Raw genomic sequence first — 25,053 nt, forward strand, 5'->3', positions numbered from 1 at the left:
CTCCAGCTCCAGTCTTGTCTCTGTGCTGTGACTTGTTTGCAGTGCTGCTCTTACGGTGGTCGTGTGAGCTGGGAGTAGTATTCTCAGGTACTCGGGCTGCATGTGCTTAGGGTCACCTTCCCTGAGTGCCCTGTAAGTACCGCCCTTGGGGCTTGGGGTTGCCTTCCACAAGTCACCTTGGGTCTACCTCTGTTGGCTTTTCGCTGCTTGGCGTTTGGCCGCCCCAAGGGTTTGGGGGTTTTACTCCCTTGTTTACCTTGGGGTAAGTGGTAGTTATAGCACTGGTGGGGCGCAGGGTACTGCGTAGCTAGTTTTCACCTATGATAGCGGCCGGCTCTGTTCCTTCTGGGTACGTTGTCCACTTGTGTGGTTTTTCTTTTATATTTGTTTTTGCCTGGTAGGGGGGGTCTGCCTTGTTCCCCCCCCCCATTATATTAGGGTCGTTTGTGTGGTGGCACCCCCTGCTTTGCCCTCGCGAGTGGACACGTCCAGTGGGTTCAGCTTTAGCAGTTTGCTTGGTAGTTTGGGGCGCCGGTTAGCAGTGCCCTGCCTGGGATAACCCTTAGCAGACCCAGTCTAGGGGCCCTGGTAAACCCCCCGGGGGCTCTCGGGTCCGGTAGTGGAGACCCTTGCGTCCCCTCTCGCTTTGTGCGAGTTGAGGGTTGTTCTGTCCCCTTGTCTCAGGGTGACTCTCCTTGTTTTTGCCTCCGTCATGCTGCCTGTTGGGTCGGTGACACATTCGATCCTTGAGTCCTGCGAGCTTTGTTGCTTGTTCGTGATTCCATTCACCCAGTCTGCTGATGAATTCCCGTGGGTGCAGGCAGCTCGCGCGTTGCAGGGTAGGATGTTGCAACGCGCTCTGGTTTGTCGCTTCCCCGGACGCCCCGATGCTGCCCCGCTTGTGTAGGGAACCAGACTTGGGGGTTTTGGTCGATTCGGCCTTGGTTCTTCCACGCCCCCCTTGTTTTTCCCCCTCCTGCTTCTGGCCCCTACGCATCTGCAGGCTTCGGGGTCGGGGCGGGGTTAGAGGTTCTAAGACTTGGGCAGTTTCGGGGGTTGCCCCGTCCGGGGTAGCTGCGGAGGCATTCGAGTCTGTTCCTCCGGCCGATGCTCCAGGGTCTGACCAGTGGGCCCCTTCTCTTTCAGCTCTCTCGGCTGCCCCGGCTTTTTCTTGTGGGGCCGGGGCTTTGGAGGTCGACTCGGCCCTGGGGCCTGGTGCAGTGGCTCCTGGGGTTGGGGAGGAGCGGCCTTGGGGGCCTTGGGCTCCATTGCGTCCCGTCTGGATTTCAGTCCTTCTGAGCGGGGCTTACTGTTACGAGGAGTGGGGTTTTCTTTCCCCCCTCTGCGTACGATTTGGGCTTGGGTTATGCTCCTCCCCGGGTTCGGTTCCATGTCCCTGTGATTTCTTCGGTTCCGTCTTCAGGAGGTTTTCGACTAACCGCATCCCTTCGCCTGCGGTGCGGTTGTCCTTTGTGGCTTACCTCCTGCATGTCCCGGAGTTTGCCTCTATACTGGTTCCTTTTGTTCTGGACAGGTTGGGCTCCGTGTAGCCGTTTGGGCTCCTTGTAGCCGGTTGGGCTACTTCTCGCCTTGTTGGGCTACTTCTCGCCTTGTTGGGCTACTTCTCGCCTTGTTGGGCTACTTCTCGCCTTGTTGGGCTACTTCTCGCTTTATTGGGCTACTTCTCGCCTTGTTGGGCTACTTCTCGCCTGGTTGGGCTACTTCTCGCCTGGTTGGGCTACTTCTCGCCTGGTTGGGCTACTTCTCGCCTTGTTGGGCTACTTTCTTTCGCGTCCTGCGCATGCGCCGTGGAAGTTTGTTTTAGTTCCGGGCGGTGTGCACACGTGTTCTGCTTCCATTTCTCTCGGGGGGGGGGCTTCGCCTCTCGCTCTTTTCTTAATCCAATCTGTGCCCCGTTGCTTTGGGGGTGTTCTGGAGTGCCGCTGTGGGGACATCATGTGGTTTTTCCCTGCGTTCTCGGGTGGGGAGCCTCATTCGCTGCTCCCCTCCTCTCCAGCATGGGCGCACTGGCCGCCTCCGGCGGATACGGACTCGAACGCTTGCGTCATGGCCCTTCAGAGCCTATGTTCTGCAGGTGAGTTGAAGCGGTTTTGGCGTCTCCTTCGTCCTGACGCTGTTTTTGTTTTTGGGAGTAGGGTTGGGTGTACATACGTCCTTGAGAACGTGAACCGTATCACCCGAGGTGCCTACTGCAGGGCTATTAGCCCATACTGGGCAGCTCTTGCTCTCTCCACCTGATTCCTTCCTCGGTTCACGGGTGTCTGCGGGTGGCCTCTTGTCCCTTCCAAGGCGATTCCTGCCTGTACTCCTCCTGCCCCTCTCCAATGCTTGTCTAACCTTGCTTGAGTTCGGGGCCCCGCCTCCACCTTGTTCCTCAGTGCAACGGTGGGGGTGCCTGTTTGGTAGTACGTTTTCCTGTGTCGGAGGTTTTGTGTTCGCCTCCTTGTGCTTGCAGGTTGGATTTTGGCTTTGTTTCCGCCTCTCCCCTGTCGTTTGCCTGTCGGGTGGATTCTGTGCTTCTTGGGCACTCTCATCTCTGCTCTTGGGGCTGTGTAAGGGGTCAGCCTATGTTGGGCTGCCTACGGTGTTCCTTTGATTGCCTGTTACACTGCACACGTTTCTTCTCCCGTCCCTGTGGCTCAGTTGGGTGCTCGGTTTCCGCCTGTGTCCCCTTGTGTGCCACTCGTGTACGATTTATCTATCTTCTCTGTCGCTTCCTCTGGGAGTGTGGTGACGTTTTGCTGCGGTTTTGGTACTGCAGCTGCGTGTCTGGGTTGGTTGTGGCGTTATGTTCGGCCCTTCCGTGCTCCCTCTGGGGCTCTCCTTCTTTGCCGGTCTTGCTGTGCCGGGCCTGGTTTTTCCATGTTCCTTGGATTCTCTGTCTTGTCCTTGCCTCATTGTGCTGGCTGGGGATGAGCTTGGGGTCTTCGTCTCGCCCCTCGCCTATCCTCCGGTTTCGGTTCAAGTTCCAGAGCCTAGTGGGCTCCCTTCCTTCGTGTTTTTCACGGCTGCCCCGGGGTTTTTCTTGACGCTGGGGCTTTGAGGGGACAGCTCGGCCCCGGGGCCTGCAGGGTGGGTTCCCGGGGCTGGGGTGGGGCTCACGTGAGGGGCCTCAGGCCCCGTTGGTCCCCGCCAGGGTGTTTCTACCCCTCTGGGAGGGACTTGCAGTTTTGTGGTGTGGGGTTTTCCGTTCCCCCTCTCTGCACGTGCTTTGTGGGCGTCGGCCCCTCCCAGGGCTCTGTTTCTTGTCCATTGTGGCCGTTTTCTGGTGCATCTGTCGTCATTCGATTGGGCTTCCCTCCGGGCCTTTCTAGGGCTTGTGGGTCCTCTTCCTGGCAGCTTCTGGGTGTTGGCCTTTTTGTTCTTTTGTGAATATCTCTTCTCTTCGCACTGTCGCGGCGCTACTAGTTTTCCTGGGAGCGATTTTGCTCCTCTTAATGAGTCTTTTCGCTCCTGCCCTTCTGCGGGATGTTGGTGCAGGGCGGCTCCTTATGCGAGTTCCTTCCCTGTCAGCTGCACTTGTGGAGGTGGATTTGCACACTTGTGGCATTTTCGTTTTGGCCCTGCGTTTTCTTTTCCCTCCTGGGGCTGTCATAGGATTGGCTTGCGGAGGTTGTAGGGGCGCTTGGGGCCGTTCCTGGGTCTGGCGCCTTGGTTTCTGCTGCTAGCCTTCGGTATCGATATTCCTTCGGCGCCGTTTCGCAGGTTGTATCGTGCGTTGTTACGCCTCCGGCCTGCTTATGCACTGCCTGTGTCGTCCTGGTCTTTGGACAGGGTGCTCTCCCGTTTTTCTTCTCCTTGGTTGTGGCTCCTTGGTGTCAGGTTTGCTTTGCCTCGGTTTTCTTTTTGTGTTGGCATTCGCCTCTGGGGGTCATGTGGCAGAGCTTCTTGCTCTTCTCAGGCGCAGTGTTTTTGGCTCCTATGGTCGTGATCATAGGTTTCTTCGTCTGCGGCCATTTTCCCTTTTTTCTGGCGAATGATATACCTTGGGTTGTTGTTTTGACTTCGTGTTGAGGAGTGATTCACCGACCGTCTCCCGGGTATGTCCCCTTGTTTTCTTAGGTAGTCTTTGGTGAGGTAGCTCCGGGGAGCCGTAGGGGCTCCCCCCAGAAAACCAGCGTTGAATGTAATGAAACGCCATTTTCTGGGTGAGTCCCGGAGGCTCCCCGGCACCCTCCCGCCCTCCAGTCGGCGGGTTTTTTTCGCGGTTTTGATATCCAGCCTCAGAACTGGGGTGGGGATCGCCGGCGCGGGGGTCTGGGGCTCCCCCTTCCCCCTACTGGGGAGGGGGGAGCTGCGCAGACATGCGGCGCGGCTCGTGTGACGTCATGCTTGTTAGTTCGTTTTCCTGGGGGAGTTCTGTCCACTCGTTTGTCGATTTTTGTTGTTAACCAGAATAGGGGTTTGTTTTGTGGCGCTTACCTTTCTGGGTGCCTGTCCCAGTCGATGGCAGATATAGAATGCTCCAAATCACACGTGCATTTCCATGGGCCATTGCTCCCCGTGCCTCTCTGAGGGGGCCAGGTTCTGGCTCGTGGTCCCCGGTAGGCCTAGAACTCCACACACATCGACTGATGCAAAATAGTTAGGATATCCATATCAGCCATGGATAGCTCCTGGGAGCCTCCGGGACTCACCCAGAAAATGGCGTTTCATTACATTCAACGCTGTTTTTTTTACGTCTCATAGTATTAGGTATTAGTATTAATATATGAATAGTATTAATTCAAAAATATTGAACTGTAATTTAGGGCCTCACATTAATCTCAAGTAATTTTTTAAGTATTCTGCACATTAAGGGGCTTATAAAGAATTAAAATCTACTATGAAATCACTATAATCATGTTCTCTGTAATGTTTTACAAATAAAATATTTTATTATTATTATTATTATTATTATTATTATTATTATTATTATTATTAGTAGTAGTAGTAGGTAAGTAAGTAAGTAGTAGTAAGTTGTTGTTGTTGTTCCTGTTCCTGTTAAAGGCTGAGTCATCATTATGAGTGGTATAAAGTACTGTAATGATTAATGCTAAATACAAATAGAGTATTCTTTTAATTTATTAGAAATGTGAAAATATGAGAAAATAATAGTCAGAAAATTTCCTAATTAATTTAATGAATGTACTTATTTTTTTTATATTGATGATGATATATTTATGATTGTATACATGGAGAGAATGCACCATTTTTCTAATTAGAAATAATGAAAATTGAGAAAGGACTGAAAATTTTTACTAGAAATAAATAGAAAATTTATTTTTTGACCCATATTTTCTATTACGAAATTAAGACTAAAAAATTAATTTGTTTATTACTGTATTTATATTTATTTCATAATCAAATTTGTTTGTAAACATTTTTAGTGTTATCACTTCAAAAAACAGGTCACCTGCTTACTGTAAATGCAAAAATATAATGGAAATTTTAAATTTACTTTTTAACTCCATTTAGACCCAAGAAAAGCAAAGAGCAAAAGTTTAAACAGCTGATCTTACTTCTGTACAATACTGTACATGAAACAGTATCTAGTATATTTTAACACAGAACCAAAATTCAACTGAAGATTTTCAGCTTAGGGATGAAATAATTATCCTATCATGTATATATTATGTTAAGAATAGTATATTTTTAATCTTATGAATCACTATCCTCAGAGATATCATTCCGAGTGTGGCAGTGTGGGGGAAGCCTAGAAATTGTTCCATGTTCGCGAGTGGGGCATGTTTTCCGTAAGCAGCACCCATACACCTTCCCAGGAGGGTCCGGAAACGTATTTGCTCGTAACACTCGAAGGGCAGCAGAAGTCTGGATGGACGAGTATAAGAAATATTACTATTCTGCTGTGCCACTAGCGAAGAGTGTCAATTATGGAAAGTAAGTACTGTAGGCTACTCAGACTTTTCAAATAATCATATTATGTTTTAGTTTTATTATAATTTGTAACAACCAAATGCTATATGCTGGTACACACGCTAGTAATGTTATGCATGTTAGCTGTATGGTGAGCAGTGCTACAATATCATCAGCATCATCACCACATTTTTCCACATTCATTGAATGGAGCCCTTAGCCCTATCTGCCCATAGAAACCAAAATGCATATAGCTTTTACAATTTGCAAAGCATGGTATTTAAAAAAAATTGGTTAAAATTTAAATATGAAAAGTACCATAGAATCTTTAAAAAAATCACTATGGGGCTATATATAACCCATCCTCCAACCCACACTACTTATAAGTCAAATATTGACCTACATAGATTATAATAAATTAGTATTTGACTTGTACAGCAGATAACCTGCTGTATATGCAGTCCCCATAGCGTAGTGATAAAGCACTCACCAGGCGCTTCGCGAGAGCTTTAGCCTGGGTTCGTATCCTGGCCAGGGAGGATTGACCAGGTGCCAATCCTCAACTGTAGCCTCTGTTCACCCAGCAGTGAATGGGTACCTGGTTGTTAAAGGATCTGGCGGGTCGTATTCTGGGGAAAAGAATAGGATTAAGGACCTGCCCGAAATGCTGTGTGCGCTAGTGGTTGTACAAAAATGTAAGAACTCTTGTATACATTATATAAAAAAAAAAGATATGTCAAGACAGATGAGTCTTTCACATGGTATAATAATAAAACAAAAATTGGGGAGGGCCTTCCTCAGTAGCTCTAAAAGCTATGGTCTTGATAGCATGCAAGCTTTGTGTACCACATCAGACTCTAACACATCTTGCTCACCTTCCACAAGTCGGTTCAGAATTTTTGACCTCTCAAAGAGGCAAATGAATGCTTGGGGGTCTAAGATCACTACAGAACCAAATAATGCAGGACCAAAGAACTGAAGCTTATCTCTTGCAAGTACAACTAGTTAAGTACATCAGTCTTGAAATTTACTTTTAAACTGTTCCCATTCAAATATTAAATATCACTTGCCTAGTTATTGTACTGCATTTGAAATCTCTGTATATCACAACTGCCAAGTTGTAATATATCACAACTTGGCAGTTGGGTACTCTATACCGAACCTGATTTGTCTTCCATAAAACATTGGTGAATGTCAGTCATGTGTTAATTAATTAAGGAATTGTGTGATTCACCTTAGGGGGTTTCCCATAGTTAGGGGACAAGAAACCTATTAGGCTTTCTGACCTTCCCCAGGATTAAGCCCACAACAGTTGTCTAACTCCCACTAAAGGAACTGGCAGATGAACTATGCCTACCACTGAAGCTCCTTTTCAGAACATCTCTGGATCAAGGGATAGTTCCCCTAGATTGGAAAGATGCAAATGTAACCCCTATTTTAAAAAAAGGCAGAAAGAGTTCAGAAGAAAACTACCATCTTATCAGCTTGACTTCACACATCTGCAAGCTCATGGAAACAAAGAATCCAAAAAGAAGGAATCATTCACCATCTCAGTGAACAATCTAGTAAAACTAACACAACGTGGCTTTGTTAAAAATAGATCCAGCCTTACAAACCTCACACATTTTTGGAAACTGTAACCAGCTATTCAGACAAAGGACTCCCAGTAGATATAGTACTGACATGGGCTTTTGCAAAAGCTTTTGATAAGGTACCACTTCAAGGTACCACTCTGTTTGCATAAGAAAAATTTAAAAAAAGAAAGAAAAAGAAGCAAAAGCATTTGTTCTTTTTCTTTGCATGAGAAAATGAAAAATGTGTGGGTCATTACTGATAATCTTTATTGTTTCTTTATAAATATTTTACACTGTATTAATATTGTTTTCTCTTGGAAATTCAGAGAAAATATTTAAATGTTTTATTAACCTACTTTATTTGTAAAGCTTCCTGAGAAAATATTCTTTTCTGTGGGGGAAGCCCCGTTGGCTCCCTGGAGCTATCGTACTGATATTAGCTATATTTGTCAGGGGCTTCAGTCACATGGAGTTCTGCCTACTGGGAACCACGAGCCAGAACCTGGCTCCCTTAGGGAGGTGCAGGGAGCAATGGCCTATGAAAATGCCACTTTTGAGAGTATATTCATGTCTGCCATCAACCAGGGTTTGGCACCCAGAAAGGTAGGTGCCAAAACAGACCCCAACTGGTAGAAAATTGCAACCCAAAACTGAACAGAGCCCAAGAACTCCCCCCAAGAACACAAGGTAACAAGCAAATTGTCATCAAATAGACGCGCCACTTGTTTGCCCCCCCTCCGGTGCGGGCAACCTTGGACTGAAGCCGGCTGGGGCTGACGTCTCCTCTGGCCTCTATTTCCTGTCAAGATTTTAACCTCGTGGTTGTGCCTGCTGTCTGTTGGGGCATTGGCCAAGAGTAAGCGGTACCTTGGGCTGCATGTACTGAGGATTGTCTTCCCTAGGCACCCTGTAAATACTTACCTTGCATCTCAGGGTTTTCTTCCTGGGGCTTTAGGGTTCTCACTGCTGTAGGGGTTGCTGTCATTGGCATTGGCCTCTTCTTTGAGGTCAGTGGGGGTTTTGGTGCTTTTGTTTGGCCCTGGGTAGGGAGTGTTTGTAGCTGGTTTGGGCACACGATGTTGCACAGCTCGCAATCTAGCAGCGGCCGTGTCTCTCTCTGGCCCCCCTGTTATTGTGGTGTACTTTCGGGGTTTTATTTTAATTCCTTTTCATGTTTTTTTCGGCTTGGTGGAGGGCTGCCTGGCTTCCCATTAGATATGCCTAGGCTTCGTTTGGCCCCACTCCCTCTCCCCTCCACTCGGCCCCCGAGGTTGCTCCCTTCGCAGGGGTCAGTTTGCCTGGTAAATAGACAGGGTCAATCGGCTTTGCAGCACCAGTTTCACGGGCTTCCCATAGACACCTCCACTTGCGGGCTCTGGAAACCCCCATCAGGGCTTGGGTGACTATGGATACGTCTTCCGAGTCCCATCTTGCCTTGTGCGAGTTTGATGGTTGTTCATTTCCCTTGTCTCAGGGTGACGATCATCTGTTTTACCTCCACCTCTGCTCTCGCCTCCACCTCTGCTCTCGCCTTCACCTCAGCTCTGCCTCCTCCTGCATTCCCTTTCCTTCCTCCTCTACCCATGGGCGAGTTCTCTTTTGGTTCTGGGGCTCCTGTTGGTGCTCCATTACCCCTGATGTCCCTTCGTGGGGTTCTGCTCGTCTTGAGTCGTCCCTGTTCCCTACACTGTCTGGTCTGCAATGGCACATATGTCTTTCATTTTCTCTTCCTCTGGAAGTTTGGGATTTTGGGATTTTCTCCCCTATGGTACGTTTTGTTTGCTTTCCAGTCCATTCCTCGGGATGCCACTTCTGCTGTGTGTTCTTGGGTCTGTCCTTGGTTGCACTGGAGCTGCTGCTTGAGTTTGTCTTGTTCTCTCTTCGTGGGGTCCTACCCTGTTTGTTTTCCCTGGGGACTTTTGGGTGATGCTTTTGTCTCATGGTCTTGTGTTTCCTGACTGTGGTTCAGGGGAAGTTTTCTTTGGGGCACTGGTTTTGGGCCCAGTAACCGTGTCCTGTATGCTCTTCCGGCTACCAAGCCTTCTGTCTTCGATGTCCTGTACGTTGTCCCCTCCGCCCTGCTCATGTGCCGCCTGAGCCATCCTGGTCTTTGGACCGGGTGCTCTCTTTTCTCTCTTCTCGGTTTGCTGTGGCTCCTTTGATCCAAAATTGTTTTCAGAAGGCTTTGTTTCTGTTGGCTTTGGCCTCTGGGAGTCATCTCGGTGGGCTTCATGCTCTCCTTCGACACATGGGTGTCTACTCTTTCGGTCCTGGTGGACATTTTGTTTGTTTGCAACCATCTCTTTCTTTTCTGCCAAAGAATGAGACGGCGGGCTTCCGGAGGGGTCCGTGGGTTATTGATGCTTGGTTGGTCAGGCAGGGGATGCTTCATGTTTTGTGTCCGGTTGCAGCTCTCCACCGTTACCTGTGCACCTTGGCTTCTGTGTCTGGGGATGTGCTTTGGGTTAATCCGATTTCCTCGTTCCCTGTTCCAGGTCTTGGGTCTCTCAGGTCATCCACAGAGTTATCAAGTCTAGCCAGCCTGCAGTCTACCCTTGATGTTCAGAAGTTTGCGGCTCTTGCTGCTGTCTTTGGGAACACGTTTTGGGCTGACATTTGGGCATGAGGATTTTGGAGTCGAACAGGGTTCTGGCTGCCCATTATCTTGTGAATGTTCTGGGCCCTTGGGGGACTTGTGTGGGCTTAGGGTGTCGGTTGCAGCCAGTTGTCCCATCATCATGAGGCACACAGTGCTGCCGCCTCCTGGGTAAGCTCGCCTATACTTATCTTTGGGTATCTAGTGCCTGGGAGCCGACAGGGCTCCCCACAGAAAACCAGGTTTGAATGTAATGAAATGCCATGATCTGGGTGAGCCCCAGAGGCTTCCTGGCACCTTCCCTTCCTCCGGTTGGCGATTTTTGTTTCGTTTGCTGAGTCTCCGTACTTGTAAGTGCGCAGCCGGCTCGGGTGGGTGAGGCAAACACCATCCCCACTCGTCGGTTTGATGACGAGTGCGTCGGTTTGATGACGATTTCCTTGTTACCTTGTTTTTCTTGGAGGGAGTTCTTGGGCTCTATTCAGTCTTGGGTTGCAATTTTCTACCAGTTGGGGTCTGTTTTGGGGTGCCTACCTTTCTGGGTGCCTAACCCTGGTTGATGGCAGACAGGAATATACTCTCAAAGAGTGGAGTTTGCCATAAGCCAGTGCTCCCTGCACCTCTCTGAGGGAGCCAGGTTCTGGCTTGTAGTTTCTGGTAGGCAGAACTCCTTGTGACTGAAGCCTCAGACTAATATAGCTAATATCAGTCCGATCGCTCCAGGGAGTCTGTGGGGCTCTGCCAGAAAATGGCGTTTCATTACATTCAATGCTCGTTTTTTTAATTTTCAGTATTCAAAGCCGGCTAGAGTTACGTAAGAAGCTAAACTGCAAAAACTTTAAATGGTACATGGATAATGTGTATCCAGAACTGAAGATTCCTGACATAGGACATGCATCTTTTGGGGTATTCAAGCAAGGTCTCAAGTGTATGGACACATTGGGTCACCGTGCAGAAGGAACGATAGGCCTTTATGCTTGCCATGGCACTGGAGGGAACCAGGTATGTTGAAGATTTCCATCATTTTTAATCCTGTAGCATGCATATCATTAAAATTATTACTTTTTTGGTCATTATTATACTTTTTCATGGTCAACGGGAGTATTTTTGCAGAGACAATTTAAGAGTATTGTAAGAAAAAGAAATCTAGCCCCATCACACTTAAGAAATAGCCACAGTAGCCTCTCCTTTCTTCAAATATTATGTTTGAATATAAATATTATATTTAAACATAGTATTTGAAAAATACTATGCTTAAATATAGTATTAAATAGACAAAATATTAAACGGGCATAAACATTGGCATTCTAAGAGCAACCAAAACATGCTAAATATTCACTCACTCCATGAATTCTCTTGTGCTATTTATACTATTTATACTTACAAAGCCTTTTTCTTCAATACTAATCTGCTTTGAAACGTTTCCTAGATGGATATAATAACTCTTGAACATTACACCAGAAATAAATATTTCCTTGATATTCCCAGAGTCAAACTAAATGTATACAAACACACCATGCAAAATTCCAGCATTAAATGTCATGAAGCCCCTCTTTCTGGGAGAGAAGGGGGCTCTGTGGCTACTTCTACCTAGCTGCACTGTTGTACTGTAGCTCTATATTATGATACCTACAATAGCCAACTCTGGGACTTCCATGTGAGCACCAAGCTGCACACAACAAACACTGACAAAAATTAATTCATTAAATGCTTTAATGGATTTAATGGTTGCCTTCCATTTTTCTCATCTTAAGATTTATAGTATATTGTGTTAATGGAGAATAATTTTAATACTGTATTAGATTAGCCATATTTGTTAATTTCAGGAGTGGTCAGTGACTCGTGACAAATTGATTAAGCACAGTGAACTGTGTCTTTCTTTGCCTGAGCCTCGACCTGGCACAGCTCTCATCCTTGCACCTTGCCAAAACAGTGACTTACAGGTATGTATAAATGCAATAGTGTTAATAATGTTGAAATTTAGATATACTGTAACTGTAAAATAGTAGTAGAGATCTTAATTTTAGAGATTTCAGTAGAGATTTTAATTTTAGAGATTTCAGTAGAGATTTTGGAAAGCAGTCCCCATGGTGCAGTGGTAGCATACTCTGCCCTGGACTCTGTCTTTTCTTCAGGGGCAGAGGGTTTGGAGGACGGCTCTGCCCTGGGTCCCAACTTGGGGGATCTCGGGGCTGGAGAGGAGTTGACCTGGGGGCCTTTGACCCCCTTTGATCCCACTTGGGTGCTTTTGCCTTCCTCGCGGGGCTTATTGTTGCAGGGGAAGGAGAAGTTTTCTTACCCCTCTTCCCTGTATGAGTGTGATTTGGGTTCGGCTCCTCCCCGGGTTTGGTTCCGGAGCCCCTTTGGGTACCTCGGCTTCATCCTTCCAAAGGTTTTCTACTTCTCGTATCTTTGCGAAGGAGGCTCGGGAGGCTCTTGCTGCACACCTCTTGCGAGACCCGGTTTATGTCTTTGTGATGATCCGTCCTCTTTTAAGTTCGGTTCTTCTTCCCGCTTTTCGGTGTGTTTGGAGGTTCCGGAGTCTTCCTGGCTGGCAGACTGCCCATTCTTTTCGTTGGGGGCATGGCATCTGTTCTGTCGGACCCGCATGCTTGATTGGCGTGAAACTTCTACAGTTCTGCAGGTTTACCTGGGGAGCGAGTTTTAGCACCTTAATGCGTGCTTGTTTGCCCCTGTGCTTTCTCGGGATGTTGGCCTTTTCCAGCTTCACTTGCAGGTTTCTTTTCTTCCAGCATCGTTGGTTGCAGAGGATTTGCGCGCGTGGGCATTTGGCTTCGGTCTTACATTTCTTTCCCTTCTCGAGCTGTCTTCTACCTGGCTTAAGGAGGATGTGGAGGCTGACTTCGGTAGCTAGGCACTGCACTGTTGAAGCTCTTTGCGCCTATCCTGAAGGAGGTGGTGTCTCTGTTTTTTGCGTCTTGCCTTGCGTGCCATCAAGTTGTGCTCACCCTCTTTTTGGAATCCACTTGGGCCCTGACTCTTAGGTTTTCATCTCCGTTTTGTCTGTTGCTGTTTGCAGAGGCTGCGGTCTCGCAGTTTCTGCAAGAGGCTTTGTCTAGTTGTTGTCCTATGTCGGACTTGTTGGTTCTCCGGGGCGGTTGTTCTCGGTCGTCTGGGAGGGGTCCTGCCAGGGTCCAGGGTTCCGCTGGTTGAGGTGGGTCATTGGTGCCAGTTTTTGAGCCGAGGTTGCCTTCGGTGCTGGCGTCGTCAGGGCGGCGCGGTGATCGCACTGTTTGGCGTTTGGTTTCTCGTAACGCCCTTTCGCGGTTTGCCCCGTTGACGGTGCGATGGGGGGGGGGGGGGAGGCTCGCTCTGTTTGCCCACGCTTGGTCCCACAATTTGTGGGCTTTTTCAGTCATGTCATCCGGCCTGCGGTGGCGTTGGGCGGCTCGTCCTCCTTCTGTGGATTTGGGGCTAGCAGGGCAGGCTTCTTCTCCTGCGCTTCAAGTCATCTTGGAGTGGGTGTGCTTGGGCGTGGTCAAAACGACCCCGTCCCTCAGGTGGGTTTCCCGCCTGTTTCCAGTGCTGAAATGAGACTGTGTGGATGTGAGGTTCATTCTGGACTTGTCCTGTCTGAACCCCTGGATTCCTTGCCCCTCCTTTCAGATGACTACTCTGTCTCAGGTCCGGCTTCTGTTGGAGCCAGGTGCCTGGATGGTGTCCCTGGACCTCAAGGACACTTATTAGCATGTTCCTATTCATCCGGGGTTCAGGGGACTGGTTAGGTTTTGTGGTGGGGCGTCAGGCTTACCGCTTTCTTTGCCTCCCTTTTGGCTTGAATCTGGCACTTCGTGTTTTCATGCGTCTTACCTGGGTTGTGGTAACTCGTCTGCGTCTGCTAGGGATTCGAGTTTTGGCCTACCTCAACGACTGGCTGGTGTGGGCTCCCAGTCTGTCAGCTTGTCTGCTCGCCAGGGATATGGTTCTTTCCCAGCTCGCCAGATTCAGGTTCCTGGTGAACTGGAGGAAGTCCTATCTGGTTCCATCCCAGATTCGGACCTGGCCGGGTCTTGTTTGGGATTCTCGCACCGCTTCCTCGTCTCTTCCTCCAGAGGCCTTGCTGCGGCTGTGGTCTCACCATCAACTGTTTCTGAGGGGGTCCTGGGTCACTCGGTGGTAGCTTGAGTGGTTGTGCGGGAGTCCGAACTTCACCGTGCTGGTCTACCCGTCAGGTCGGGTTTGGCTTCGGCGTCTGTTTTGGTTCCTTCGGGGCGCCCCTTCTGCCTCTCTCGTGATCGTTGGGTTTGTCCTCCAGGGACCTTGTGTCGGTTGCTGCGTCGCCGGCTTCCTTTTTCGGGGTTCGGTGCCTTGGCGTCTTCCTGAGCCTTCGCTCGATGTGTTCACGGATGCATGTCTCTTGGCTGGGGCTTTGTGTTCTGTGCTCACCAGGCCAGCCAGGAACGGTGGAGTCCGTCCTTCTATAGGGCACACAGCACGGTGCCAGAGTTTGTGGCTGTGTGGATGTCGCTACAGAGGGTTTGGGTCGCTCTCAGATTGACGATCTGGCCCCATTCGGACTGCTCCCCCGTGGTTCATTGCCTGAACCATGGGGGTTCGATACAGTCTTTGGCTCTTTGGGGATTGTCACTTCGAGTGACTCGTCTGTTGAGTTCTCGGGGTTTGGCTTTCCTGGCCAAAAAGTAGCTCCGTTCACTTTCGGGGGTTTCTGGGGGTTTCCAACGTCCTGGCAGATGGTCTGTCACGGTTCATTCCCCTGTCCTCGGAATAGACAGTCGACGCCAACTCATTGAGTTGGCTTTGCCAGACGTACGGGCTCCCATAGGTGGACCTCTTCATGTCAGTATGTTCGAGGCATCTCCCATTATACATGGCTCCCTTTCCTGACTGCGAGAACGTCAGGGGTTGATGCCTTGCGGCTGGACTGGTCGAGGTGGGGTTACCTGTACCTCTTTGCCCCCGGTTCTGCTGTTGCTCCACGTCCTGGCTCGCTTGGAGACTTACCAGGGAGAGTATTCCACTTGGCTCCTTGGTGACCAGCTCAGCCTTGGTTCAGGCTCTGCTTGCTCGATGTCCAAACCCGAGGCTTTTCTCGCGGCTCTACCTCTTTCAGCAGATCGGTCTGATCCGTTACGTGGCTGGTTCGATCCTCTCCTCGAGTCTTCGAGTTGGTTTCTTTGAGTTGCAGGGCCTCACTCAACCATGGGACCTATGTCTGTGTTGCGTCCATTTTGCCCAGGTAGGAAGCGGGGAGTTATGAGAGGGAGGGAAGGCTTGGGGACACTTTAGCCACTATCCCCAGCTCCACGGAAGATGCCCGCTTCTCATTAAGCCGTTCTCAGTGGCTGTCACTCAGACCAGCACTATATGTTAGGAATACCCAGAAACGTCCATTTGCCCTAATGAGCGAAGATCACAGATCCCTTCTCGGTGCGGGAGGGATGTGTTGTTCTCATTTAAGTGCCGTCAAGACCAGGCGGTCCTTTAGGGACTTGCTGCGCTTCCAGGACATCATGGGCGGTTCTTGTGTGAACCTGTGCCATGATGGGTGGTTGCTAAATGTTTCTCTTAGCCATGACCAAAGGTTGTGAAGTGCTAGTTTCAGGGGACCTGCTAGACCCTCAAAGAACATTGCAGGTAGGATGCCTCTGTCTTGAAGAGCACGTCTTGTTGGATGGAGGAGTTGCTCGCAGGTGCGTTCCTGTCGGGCGGTCGCAGCGCATTGGAGGGCCACCTCCGGGTATCCTCAGTTTCTGAACATATCCCAGAGGTTTTGTAGTTGGGTCTGTAGTACTCCATCACTGCTAATGATTCTTTTTAGCCTGAGGCCCAGGGAGAAGGGGAGGGAGTTCTTGAGGGGTGCCGGGTAGCTCGAGTCATACCTAAGGTACGTATGGAGATTTGTCGGCTTGTAGTAAGCTTTTTTGTTGAGTAGTCTGTTAACTGGGTCTATGGAGACTGTCGTATCCAAGAAATTAATCTTGACCTCGTCCCTTTCTATTGTGAAGCATAGGTTAGGGTGCACTGAGTTGGCCCAGATGTGGAAGGCATCTAAGGTCTGGAGAGGACCTAACATGACGCCAAAAACATCATCTATATACCTGAAGTAGATCGGGGGATTGTAAGGACTACTCACCCATTGTACTCAAAAACTTGGTGTACAAAGATTTCAGCTCTGGCAACGCTGCTTGAAGCCCCAATCACTGTTCCTTTGAGCTGCCTATATACCCTATTGTTGATGGTCAAGACAGTGTCCCGCATCACATGAAGGATTGCCTCTACCAGGAGGGTCTTAGAAGGTGACTCCTCCCAACCACACGGGGATGGGGGGTTTCTATAGGCCATTGCTCCTCGTTCCTCTCTTGAGGGGGGCCAGGTTCTGGCTCATGGTCCCTGGTAGGCAAGAACTCTGTGCACATTGACTGATGTCAGAAAGTTATGCATATCCATTCAGCCTGGATAGCTCTAGGGAGCCAACAGGGTTCCCCCCCCCCCCAGAAACCAGCATTGAATGTAATGTAAGGCCATGGCTCCCTAAATCTGTCCTTCTCTACCAGGTTTGTTGGTTTACCAATTAGTTCATTGTGCACCAACTCTGGGCTGACCAGGAGCCATCTGTTGGCTGGGAGCTCATGGTCGTCCGGGGGTGGCTGTTAGTAGTAACTGGTTTGAGCTAGTTTCGAGTGAACCAGTTGTTTTAAATGACTCTTTTTGCAATTATTTGGCTGTTTTGCTGCTTTGTTTTCTTTGAACCTTGCAGTTGTCTGAATTGCTTTGCTGACTCTCTGGATGCTTTTTCAGCGAGTGATTATAATAATCCCCTGCTCCTTGCACCTCTGTGTGGGGGCTAAGTTTGGGGCTTTGGTCCCTGTCAGGTGAAACAGGACCCCTGTGGCTGATGTGACCCAGTAGTGGAGAACCATCTCAGTGAGATAGCTTCTGGGAACCAGCAAGGCTTCACAAGAAAGGCATTTCATTACATTTAATGCTGCGTTTTATGGAAAGAGATTGGGTTTTTATTTTTCGGCCTTGTTGCACTATAAATCCAATTTCCTTCAGTATTGGGTTAATTTCTGATTTCCATGTGCTCCCTGCCTCACAGAAGAGGCAAGAGAAATTGTAAGGCCCTTGTCCCTGGTAGGCAGTCTCTCACTGACACCTGGCATTGGATAGTTTGATTGGTAATGACCAGAGAATATGCTCACAGGAATTACTGAAACAGTATAGGAGGCATTTTATTACACTCAACAAAATGTTTTCTAAGGTGTTAATCCTGTGAATTACACTTTTATTTAATTTTAATGTGCACTGTCCTAAAAATTAAGGATTTAACTGTCACATACATTTTATAATTCTGTTTGTTCCTCTAACATACAGTAACCTAAAATTTATAAATTATTTTTTCTGGGGGGAGCCCCGTCGGCTCCCCGGAGCTATCCAGGCTGAATGGATACGTATAACTTTCTGGCATCAGTCAAAGTACAATACAATACAATACAATACAATACAATTTTATTTAGGTAAGGTACATACATACAATAAATTTTTACAAGGATTGTTTGACTTATAGGTAGAGCTAGTACATACAATGCCTAAAGCCACTATTACGCAAAGCGTTTCGGGCATGATAAACTTAAATGACAAGCTTAATACTAATTGAGCATAATGAGTAGAATGAAAACAAGAAATGAAAACATAGATGAAAAAGCAGCAAAATACAATTATGTCGACAAACAGCGCTCTTTAAAGAAAAAAACAGACATTGGTTGACAATAGAAGGGTAAGGTAGGTTACAGGGAATTTATTAGGTATAGCTTCACTTTTAACTTAAACTGGTTGAGAGAGGTACAGTCTTTAACATGGTTGGGAAGGTCATTCCACATTCTGGGCCCCTAGATTTGTAGAGCATTTCTAGTTTGATTAAGTCGTACTCTAGGAATATCAAAACTGTATTTATTTCTGGTGTGATGCTCATGGGTTCTGATACAACCTTCTATGAAGCTTTTGAGATCAGGATTGGCATTATAGTTTAGCATTTTATATATGTATAATACACATGAGAGAATGTGCAGTGACTTAATGTCTAACATATTCAGAGATTTAAGTAGGGGTACCGAGTGATGTCTGGGGCCAGAATTGGATATTGTCCTAATAGCAGCTTTGTGTTGAGTAATTAGAAGACGTAAGTGATTTTGGATAGTAGAGCCCCAAGCACAAATACCATAGTTGAGATATGGATAGATAAGGGAGTAATAGAGAGTCACCAGGGCAGGGCGTGGTACATAATATCTGATCTTAGAAAGAATGCCCACAGTTTTTGAAACTTTTTTTGATATGTTTAGAATGTGTCCCTGGAAATTCAGCTTGTGGTGAATGAGAATACCAAGGAATTTGCCATCTAATTTGTTACAAATTTGGGTATTGTTTATTTTGAGATTTATTTGATTAGAGGATTTATTGCCAAACAGAATATAGAAGGTTTTGTCAATGTTAAGGGTGAGTTTGTTGGCAGTTAGCCACAGATGGACTTTATTTAGCTCAGTATTTACTGTGGCATTTAGAGCAAGGGGATCAGGACTGGAGTAAATGAAGGTTGTGTCGTCAGCAAATAGAATTGGTTTGAGGTGTTGGGAGGCATTTGGAAGGTCATTAATGTAGATGAGAAAGAGGAGAGGGCCAAGTATGCTGCCCTGGGGAACACCAATGTTCATGGGTAGGGTGGGAGAAATTGTATTATTCACAGAAACATATTGGAGCCTGTCAGTAAGGTAGGATTTGAGGTATTGTAGGGAGTGTCCTCTGACTCCATAATGATGTAATTTACGAAGAAGGTTTTGGTGGTTGACAGTATCAAAAGCTTTACGCAGGTCCACAAACAACCCAACAGGGAACTCATTTTTATCAAGAGCTGTATGAATCGAGTTAAGCATACTAATAAGTGCATCGTTAGTGCTTTTTTTGGGTCTGAAGCCATATTGGCAAGGGCTAAGTATATTGAGTTTGGCTAGATATGAGTAAAGCTGCTTATAGATTAGTTTTTCAAAATTTTTTGACAAGTTTGGCAGGATAGATATAGGTCTGTAGTTGTTAACATCTGTGAGATTACCACATTTGTGGACAGGCGTTACTCTCGCTTTTTTTAGAATATCTGGGAAGGTTTGGAGTTCAAGTGACTTGTTGAAGAGCAAAGCAATAGCAGGGGCTAAAGATCTGGAGGCTTTTTTGTAAATTAAAGTTGGTATCTCCTCAAGGGCACCAGACTTGGTTTTAAGGGAAAGGATTATCTCATTGACGTCAGTGGAATTAATAGGCTTTAGGTACAGAGACTGTGGATAGTTACCTGAAAGATAGTCATTAATGTCTGTACTGGAAGATGGAATATCATTTGCAAGGGATGAACCAATGGAAGAGAAGAACCTATTGAACTCAATAGCAGAATCAGAGGCTGAAAGCTGACCATCGTTATTAGACAGGAGAGTCGGTTTGTTATTTAAAGACTTCTTTGATCCCAATATTTGAGAAATTGTTCTCCAAGTTTGTTTAATGTTGCTCTTTATTTGGGTAAATTTATCTTCGTAGTATTTAGTTTTGGCTCGTCTAATTATCTTAGACAGCAATAATGAGTAATTCTTTGAGAATTCTTTGGAGACAATTCCTAACCTATACTTCTTCTCAAGGTCATGTTTTTTATTAATAGATTTAAGTATTCCCTTTGTATGCCAGGGATTGTTAAGCCTTTTGGTTGTGACTTGTTTTGTAAGCATAGGACAGTGGGTATTATAAAGGCTAAGAGTTTTTTGAAGAAAAGATTGCACTGCTAGGTTGATGTCCACTATGTTACCTAACTCGGACTCCCAGTTGACATTATCAGCAGCAGTTATAAAATTGTCTATAGCAGTTTCATTGTGTAGTCTAAAACGTATCACTCTTGACTCAAGAGGTGGTTTGCTAATGTTAGTTAAGAGAAATGTGGGGTAATGATCTGTAGTGCTATCGGTGATTATACCTGAAGTAAGCGGAGAGGTTATGTTTGTACAGATGTGATCGAGCGTCGTGGCAGTGCTATCAGTGATTCTAGTAGGTCTAGTGATTAAGGGTATGAGGAAGCAGGAATTCATACAGTTGAGGAAGCTAACAGCAGTGGGGTGTTCAGGCTCGCAGAGGTCAATATTAAAGTCCCCTGCGATAATTAGGTGGTTTTTGTTCAGTCTGTTATCAAGTATTAGATTTCTAAGGTTTGAGTTGAATTCGGACACATCAGTGTTAGGAATTCTATAAACTGCACCCACAGTCAGGACAGACTCGGCACCCTTGACTCTGAAGCTGGCGAAGATATACTCCCCATAGCAGTCTCTGGTTCTAATTTCTTTTAAGCATGTTAGTTCTTGGTGGTAGTAAAGAGCAGTGCCACCACCTCTCTGAAGTTGACGACAGTTGTGAATTGCTGAGTAGTTAGGCATGTTAAAGAGCTGAGTAGTATCCTCTTTCAACCATGTTTCAGTAAGTATAATAAAAGAGAATTTGTTGTCAATAGCTTCAATCAAGGCACTAACATCATCGAAGTGTTTACCTAGGGATCTAACGTTCAAATTGATTACAGAGATATTGTGATTATGAGTTAATACATTGTTTACATCATGTGCTGCAAAATATCTGCAATTTAGATCATTAAAGTGATAATTGTCATAGATAGTGGATAAGAGGTTAAGTTCAGGGTCTATACTTGTCTGCATAAAAAAACCAGCGTTGAATGTAATGAAACGCCATTTTCTGGGTGAGCCCCGGAGGCTCCCTGGAGCTTATCGGGCTAATGTGTGTTATGTTAGACCGGGACATTAGCTATGGAGTTCAGACCTACCAGGGACCAGCGCCAGAACCTGGCCCCTTCAGAGAGGTTTCAGGGAGCAATGGCCCTGGAAAACCCCATATGGTTGGGGGTTTTCCTTATCTGCCATCGACCGGGGTTAGGCACCCAGAAAGGTAGGCGTAACAAAACAAACCCCACATGGTAAAAAACTACAACAAAAACCGAACAGAGAGGTAGAAAACTCCCTACAATCCCAAGGAAAACAATCAAACAATCAATTTACTGCCGCGCCGGTCGTCCGCGCAGCCCTCCCCTCCCCGGGAGGGGGAGGGGGGGGGGCCCCGGACCTCACCGCGCCGGCTGCCGTCAGTTCGGAAACTAGGCTTCAACCAACGCGAAAAAACCCCGCCGACCGGATGGGAGGGAGGGTAACCAGGGAGCCTCCGGGGCTCACCCAGAAAATGGCGTTTCATTACATTCAACGCTGGTTTTCTGGGGGGAGCCCCTACGGCTCCCTGGAGCTACATACCCAAAGAGAAGGAAAAATGGGACTTACCCGGGAGGCAGTGGCCACAAACTCCTCAACTCGAAGTCGAGACAACTGGCTGCAACCTGCGACCCAAAGCAACACAAGAACGACGAGGAGCAGGGACATTCACCAAATAACGGGCGGCCAGGACCCTGTTCGACTTCCAAAATCCACGCGCCCGAATATGAGCCCAAGACATATTACCAAACACGGCAGCCAAAGCCGCAAACTTCCTAACGTCATGGGCGCGAGGATAGACCGCAGGCTGGCTAGATTTAATAACCCTGCGGACAACCTGGGAGACCCGAGCCCTGGAACAGGGAACGAGGGAAACCGGATCAACCCAAAGCGCATCCCCAGCCACTCCGGCCGAAGCGCGCAGGTAACGGCGAAGTGCAGCAACAGGACACAACACATGATGCACCCCCGGCCGAACCAACCAAGCATCAATGACCCACGGACCCCTCCGGAAAGCAGCCGTCTCGTTCTTTGCCAGAAAGGACGGAGAAGGCTGCAAACGGACAAACCTACCCCCAGGACCAAAAGAGCAGTAACCCCTGCGCCGGAGGAGAGCATGAAGCTCCCCTACCCGGCCCCCAGAGGCCAATGCCAACAAAAACAAAGCCTTGGAAAAACAATCAGGAACCGAAGGGGCCACCACAAACCGAGGAGAGGAAAGATAGGAGAGCACCCTGTCCAAGGACCAGGACGGCTCAGGCGGCGCATGAGCAGGCCGGAGGTGAAACATAGCACGGGAAAGCTTACGAAACGGGGCGGATGTGACGTCCACCCCGAAAGCGAGCTGGAGCGGCTCCGCCAGCGCCGCACGATACGAGGCGACAGTATTAGGCATCAAATGACGGTCCTGAAAAAGCCAAGTAAGGAAGGACAAAACAACCCGATCCGAGAGAAAAGACAACCTACGAAGAGCCAGAAAATGGCGAAAGGAACGCCAGGAAACTTCATACTGTCGCCTAGACGAAGCTCTCAGGTGGGACACCATCAAAGAAGCCACCTGATCACCATAGAAATGGTGATACACCCGCGTCAAAAAGACCAGACGCGAAGAGCAGAGGAGAAGGTCGAACCAGCCCCGTACCGGATCGGACCGACCTGCTGAAAGAGGCGGAGCCGCGGGAAACGTCCCGGGTTCGGGCACCGAGCCAGAAGCACCGGAAACCAAGGCTGGGCCGGCCACCAAGGGGCCACGAGGACTACTCTCCCCGGGAATGTCTCTAACCAAACCAGAACCCGAAGCAACAGCTGGACCGGAGGAAAAAGGTACAGGTAACCCCACCTCGACCAGTCCCGCCGAAAAGCATCCACCGCGAACGCCTCGCAGTCGGGGAAGGGCGTCACATATAGAGGGAGACGCCGGGACCACGCCGACGCGAAGAGGTCCACATCTGGGAGACCGTACGTCTGGCAGATCCAACGAAACGAGTCGTCGTCGACCGTCCATTCCGTGGACGTTGGAAGGAAGCGAGACAGACCGTCCGCCAGAACGTTGGACACTCCCCGGACGTGAACCGCACGGAGAGCCAAACCCCGAGAATCCAGCAGACGAACCACTCGAAGGGACCAACCCCAAAGAGCCAAGGACCGAAGAGAACCCCCGCGGTTCAGGCAATGAACCACCGGAGAACAGTCCGAATGGAGGCGAATGGTCGATCCCCGAGCGACCCGAACCCTCCGAAGCGCGAACCAGACAGCCGCGAACTCCCGAACCGTGCTGTGAGCCCGATGGAAGGACGGACCCCACCGACCCTGGCCTGCCTGGTGAGCACTGGTCACAAAGCCCCAGCCGAGAGACGACGCGTCCGTGAACACATCGAGCGAGGGCTCGGGAAGGCGCCAAGGCACCGAACCCCGAAAAATCCGAAGAGGAAGACGGTGACGCAGCAACCGACATAAGACCCCCGGAGGGCGAACCCAACGATCGCGAGAGAGGCGGAAAGGACGTCCCCGAAGGAACCAAAACAGACGCCGAAGCCAAACCCGACCCGGCGGGTAGACTAGCATGGCGAAGTTCAGACTCCCGCACAACCGCTCGAGCAACCGCCGAGTGACCCGGGACCCTCTCAGAAACAGCAAACGGCGGTCCCGCAGCCGTCGCAACGCCACCGGAGGTAGAGACAAGGAAGCGGTCCGAGAATCCCAAACAAGACCCAGCCAGATCCGAACCTGGGACGGAACCAGATGGGACTTCCTCCAGTTCACCAGGAACCCGAACCTGGCGAGCTGGGAAAGAACCAAATCCCTGGCGAGCAGACAAGCTGACCGACTGGGAGCCCACACCAGCCAGTCGTCGAGGTAGGCCAAAACCCGAATCCCGAGAAGACGCAGACGGGTCACCACAACTCGGGTCAGACGCGTGAAAACGCGAGGTGCCAGATTCAGGCCAAAAGGTAGGCATCGAAAACGGTAAGCGTGACGCCCTACCACGAAGCCTAACCAGTCCCTGAACCCCGGATGAATAGGAACGTGCCAATACGCGTCCTTTAGGTCCAGGGACACCATCCAGGCACCCGGCTCCAACAGAAGCCGGACCTGAGACAGAGTAGTCATCCGAAAGGAGGGGCAAGGAATCCAGGGGTTCAGACGGGACAAGTCCAGAATGAACCTCAGATCCGCACAGTCCCGTTTCGGCACTGGAAACAGGCGGGAAACCCACCTGAGGGACGTAGTCGGTTCGACCACGCCCAAGCGCACCCACTCCAAGATGACTTGACGAAGCGCAGGAGAAGAGACCTGCCCTGTTAGCCCCGAACCCCCCAAAGGAGGACGAGTCGCCCAACGCCACCGCAGGCCGGATGACACGACCGAAAAGGCCCACAAATCGTGGGACCAAGCGTGGGCAAACAGAGCGAGCCTCCCCCCCATCGCCCCGTCAACGGGGCAAACTGCGAAAGGGCCGACGCCCCGCACGAGAACCCAACCGTCGAACAGGGCGAACACTGCGCCGCCCAGACGACGCTGGCCCCAAAGGGAACAACGGCTCAGAAACCGGCACCAAAGGCCCACCTCGACCAGCGGAAACCGAAACCCTGGCACGACCCCTCCGAAACTGCCGAGAACGACAGCTCCGGAGAATCAACAAGTCCGCCATAGGACGACAACTAGCCGAAGCCGCATGCAGAAACTGGGACACCGCAGACTCTGCAAACAGCAACGGACAAAAAGGAGATGAAAACCTAAGAGCCAGGGCCCAAGCGGAATCCAAAGAGAGGGCGAGCACAGCCTGACGGCACGCGAGGCGAGAAGCAAAAAACAGAGACACCGCTTCCTTCAGGATGGGCGCAAAGAGCTTCAACAGTGCAGCCGACGCCCTAGCTGCCGAAGAAAGCGCCCCGGACGAAGGCCCTTCAGCCAACGCTCCCACATCCTCCTCGAGCCAAGTAGAAGAGAGCTCGAGAAGGGAAAAGAAACGCAAGACCGAAGCCAAATGCCCACGGGAGCGCAACTCCTCCGCAACCAATGAAGCCGAAAGCTGAGGAACCTGCACGTGAAGCTGGAAAAGGCCAACATCCCGAGAAAGCACAGGAGCGAATAAGCACGCATTAAGGTGCTCAAACTCGCCCCCCAGGTAAACCTGCATAAAAGTAGCAGTCTCGCGCCAATCAAGCGTGCGGGTCCGACAGAACCCATGCCACGCCCCCAACGAAAAGAAAGGGCAGTCTGCTAGCCAGGA

The 25,053-nt window shown here is 49.1% G+C and overlaps 1 protein-coding gene across 3 annotated transcripts in view; it reads left to right on the top strand.

The window, feature by feature from the left end:
• Positions 1–25,053, top strand: part of Pgant2 (polypeptide N-acetylgalactosaminyltransferase 2) — a 476,685-nt gene that overhangs the window by 419,097 nt on the left and 32,535 nt on the right. For all 3 annotated transcript variants that reach the window (XM_069327914.1, XM_045737766.2, XM_045737767.2), the window contains 3 exons: positions 5,682–5,901; positions 10,839–11,049; positions 11,874–11,990. In XM_069327914.1, coding sequence (XP_069184015.1) covers positions 5,682–5,901; positions 10,839–11,049; positions 11,874–11,990 — 548 coding nt within the window. The remainder of the gene's footprint in view (positions 1–5,681; positions 5,902–10,838; positions 11,050–11,873; positions 11,991–25,053) is intronic.

This window comes from Procambarus clarkii, chromosome 20, assembly GCF_040958095.1.
Source record: "Procambarus clarkii isolate CNS0578487 chromosome 20, FALCON_Pclarkii_2.0, whole genome shotgun sequence".
NCBI classification, from domain to species: domain Eukaryota; kingdom Metazoa; phylum Arthropoda; class Malacostraca; order Decapoda; family Cambaridae; genus Procambarus; species Procambarus clarkii.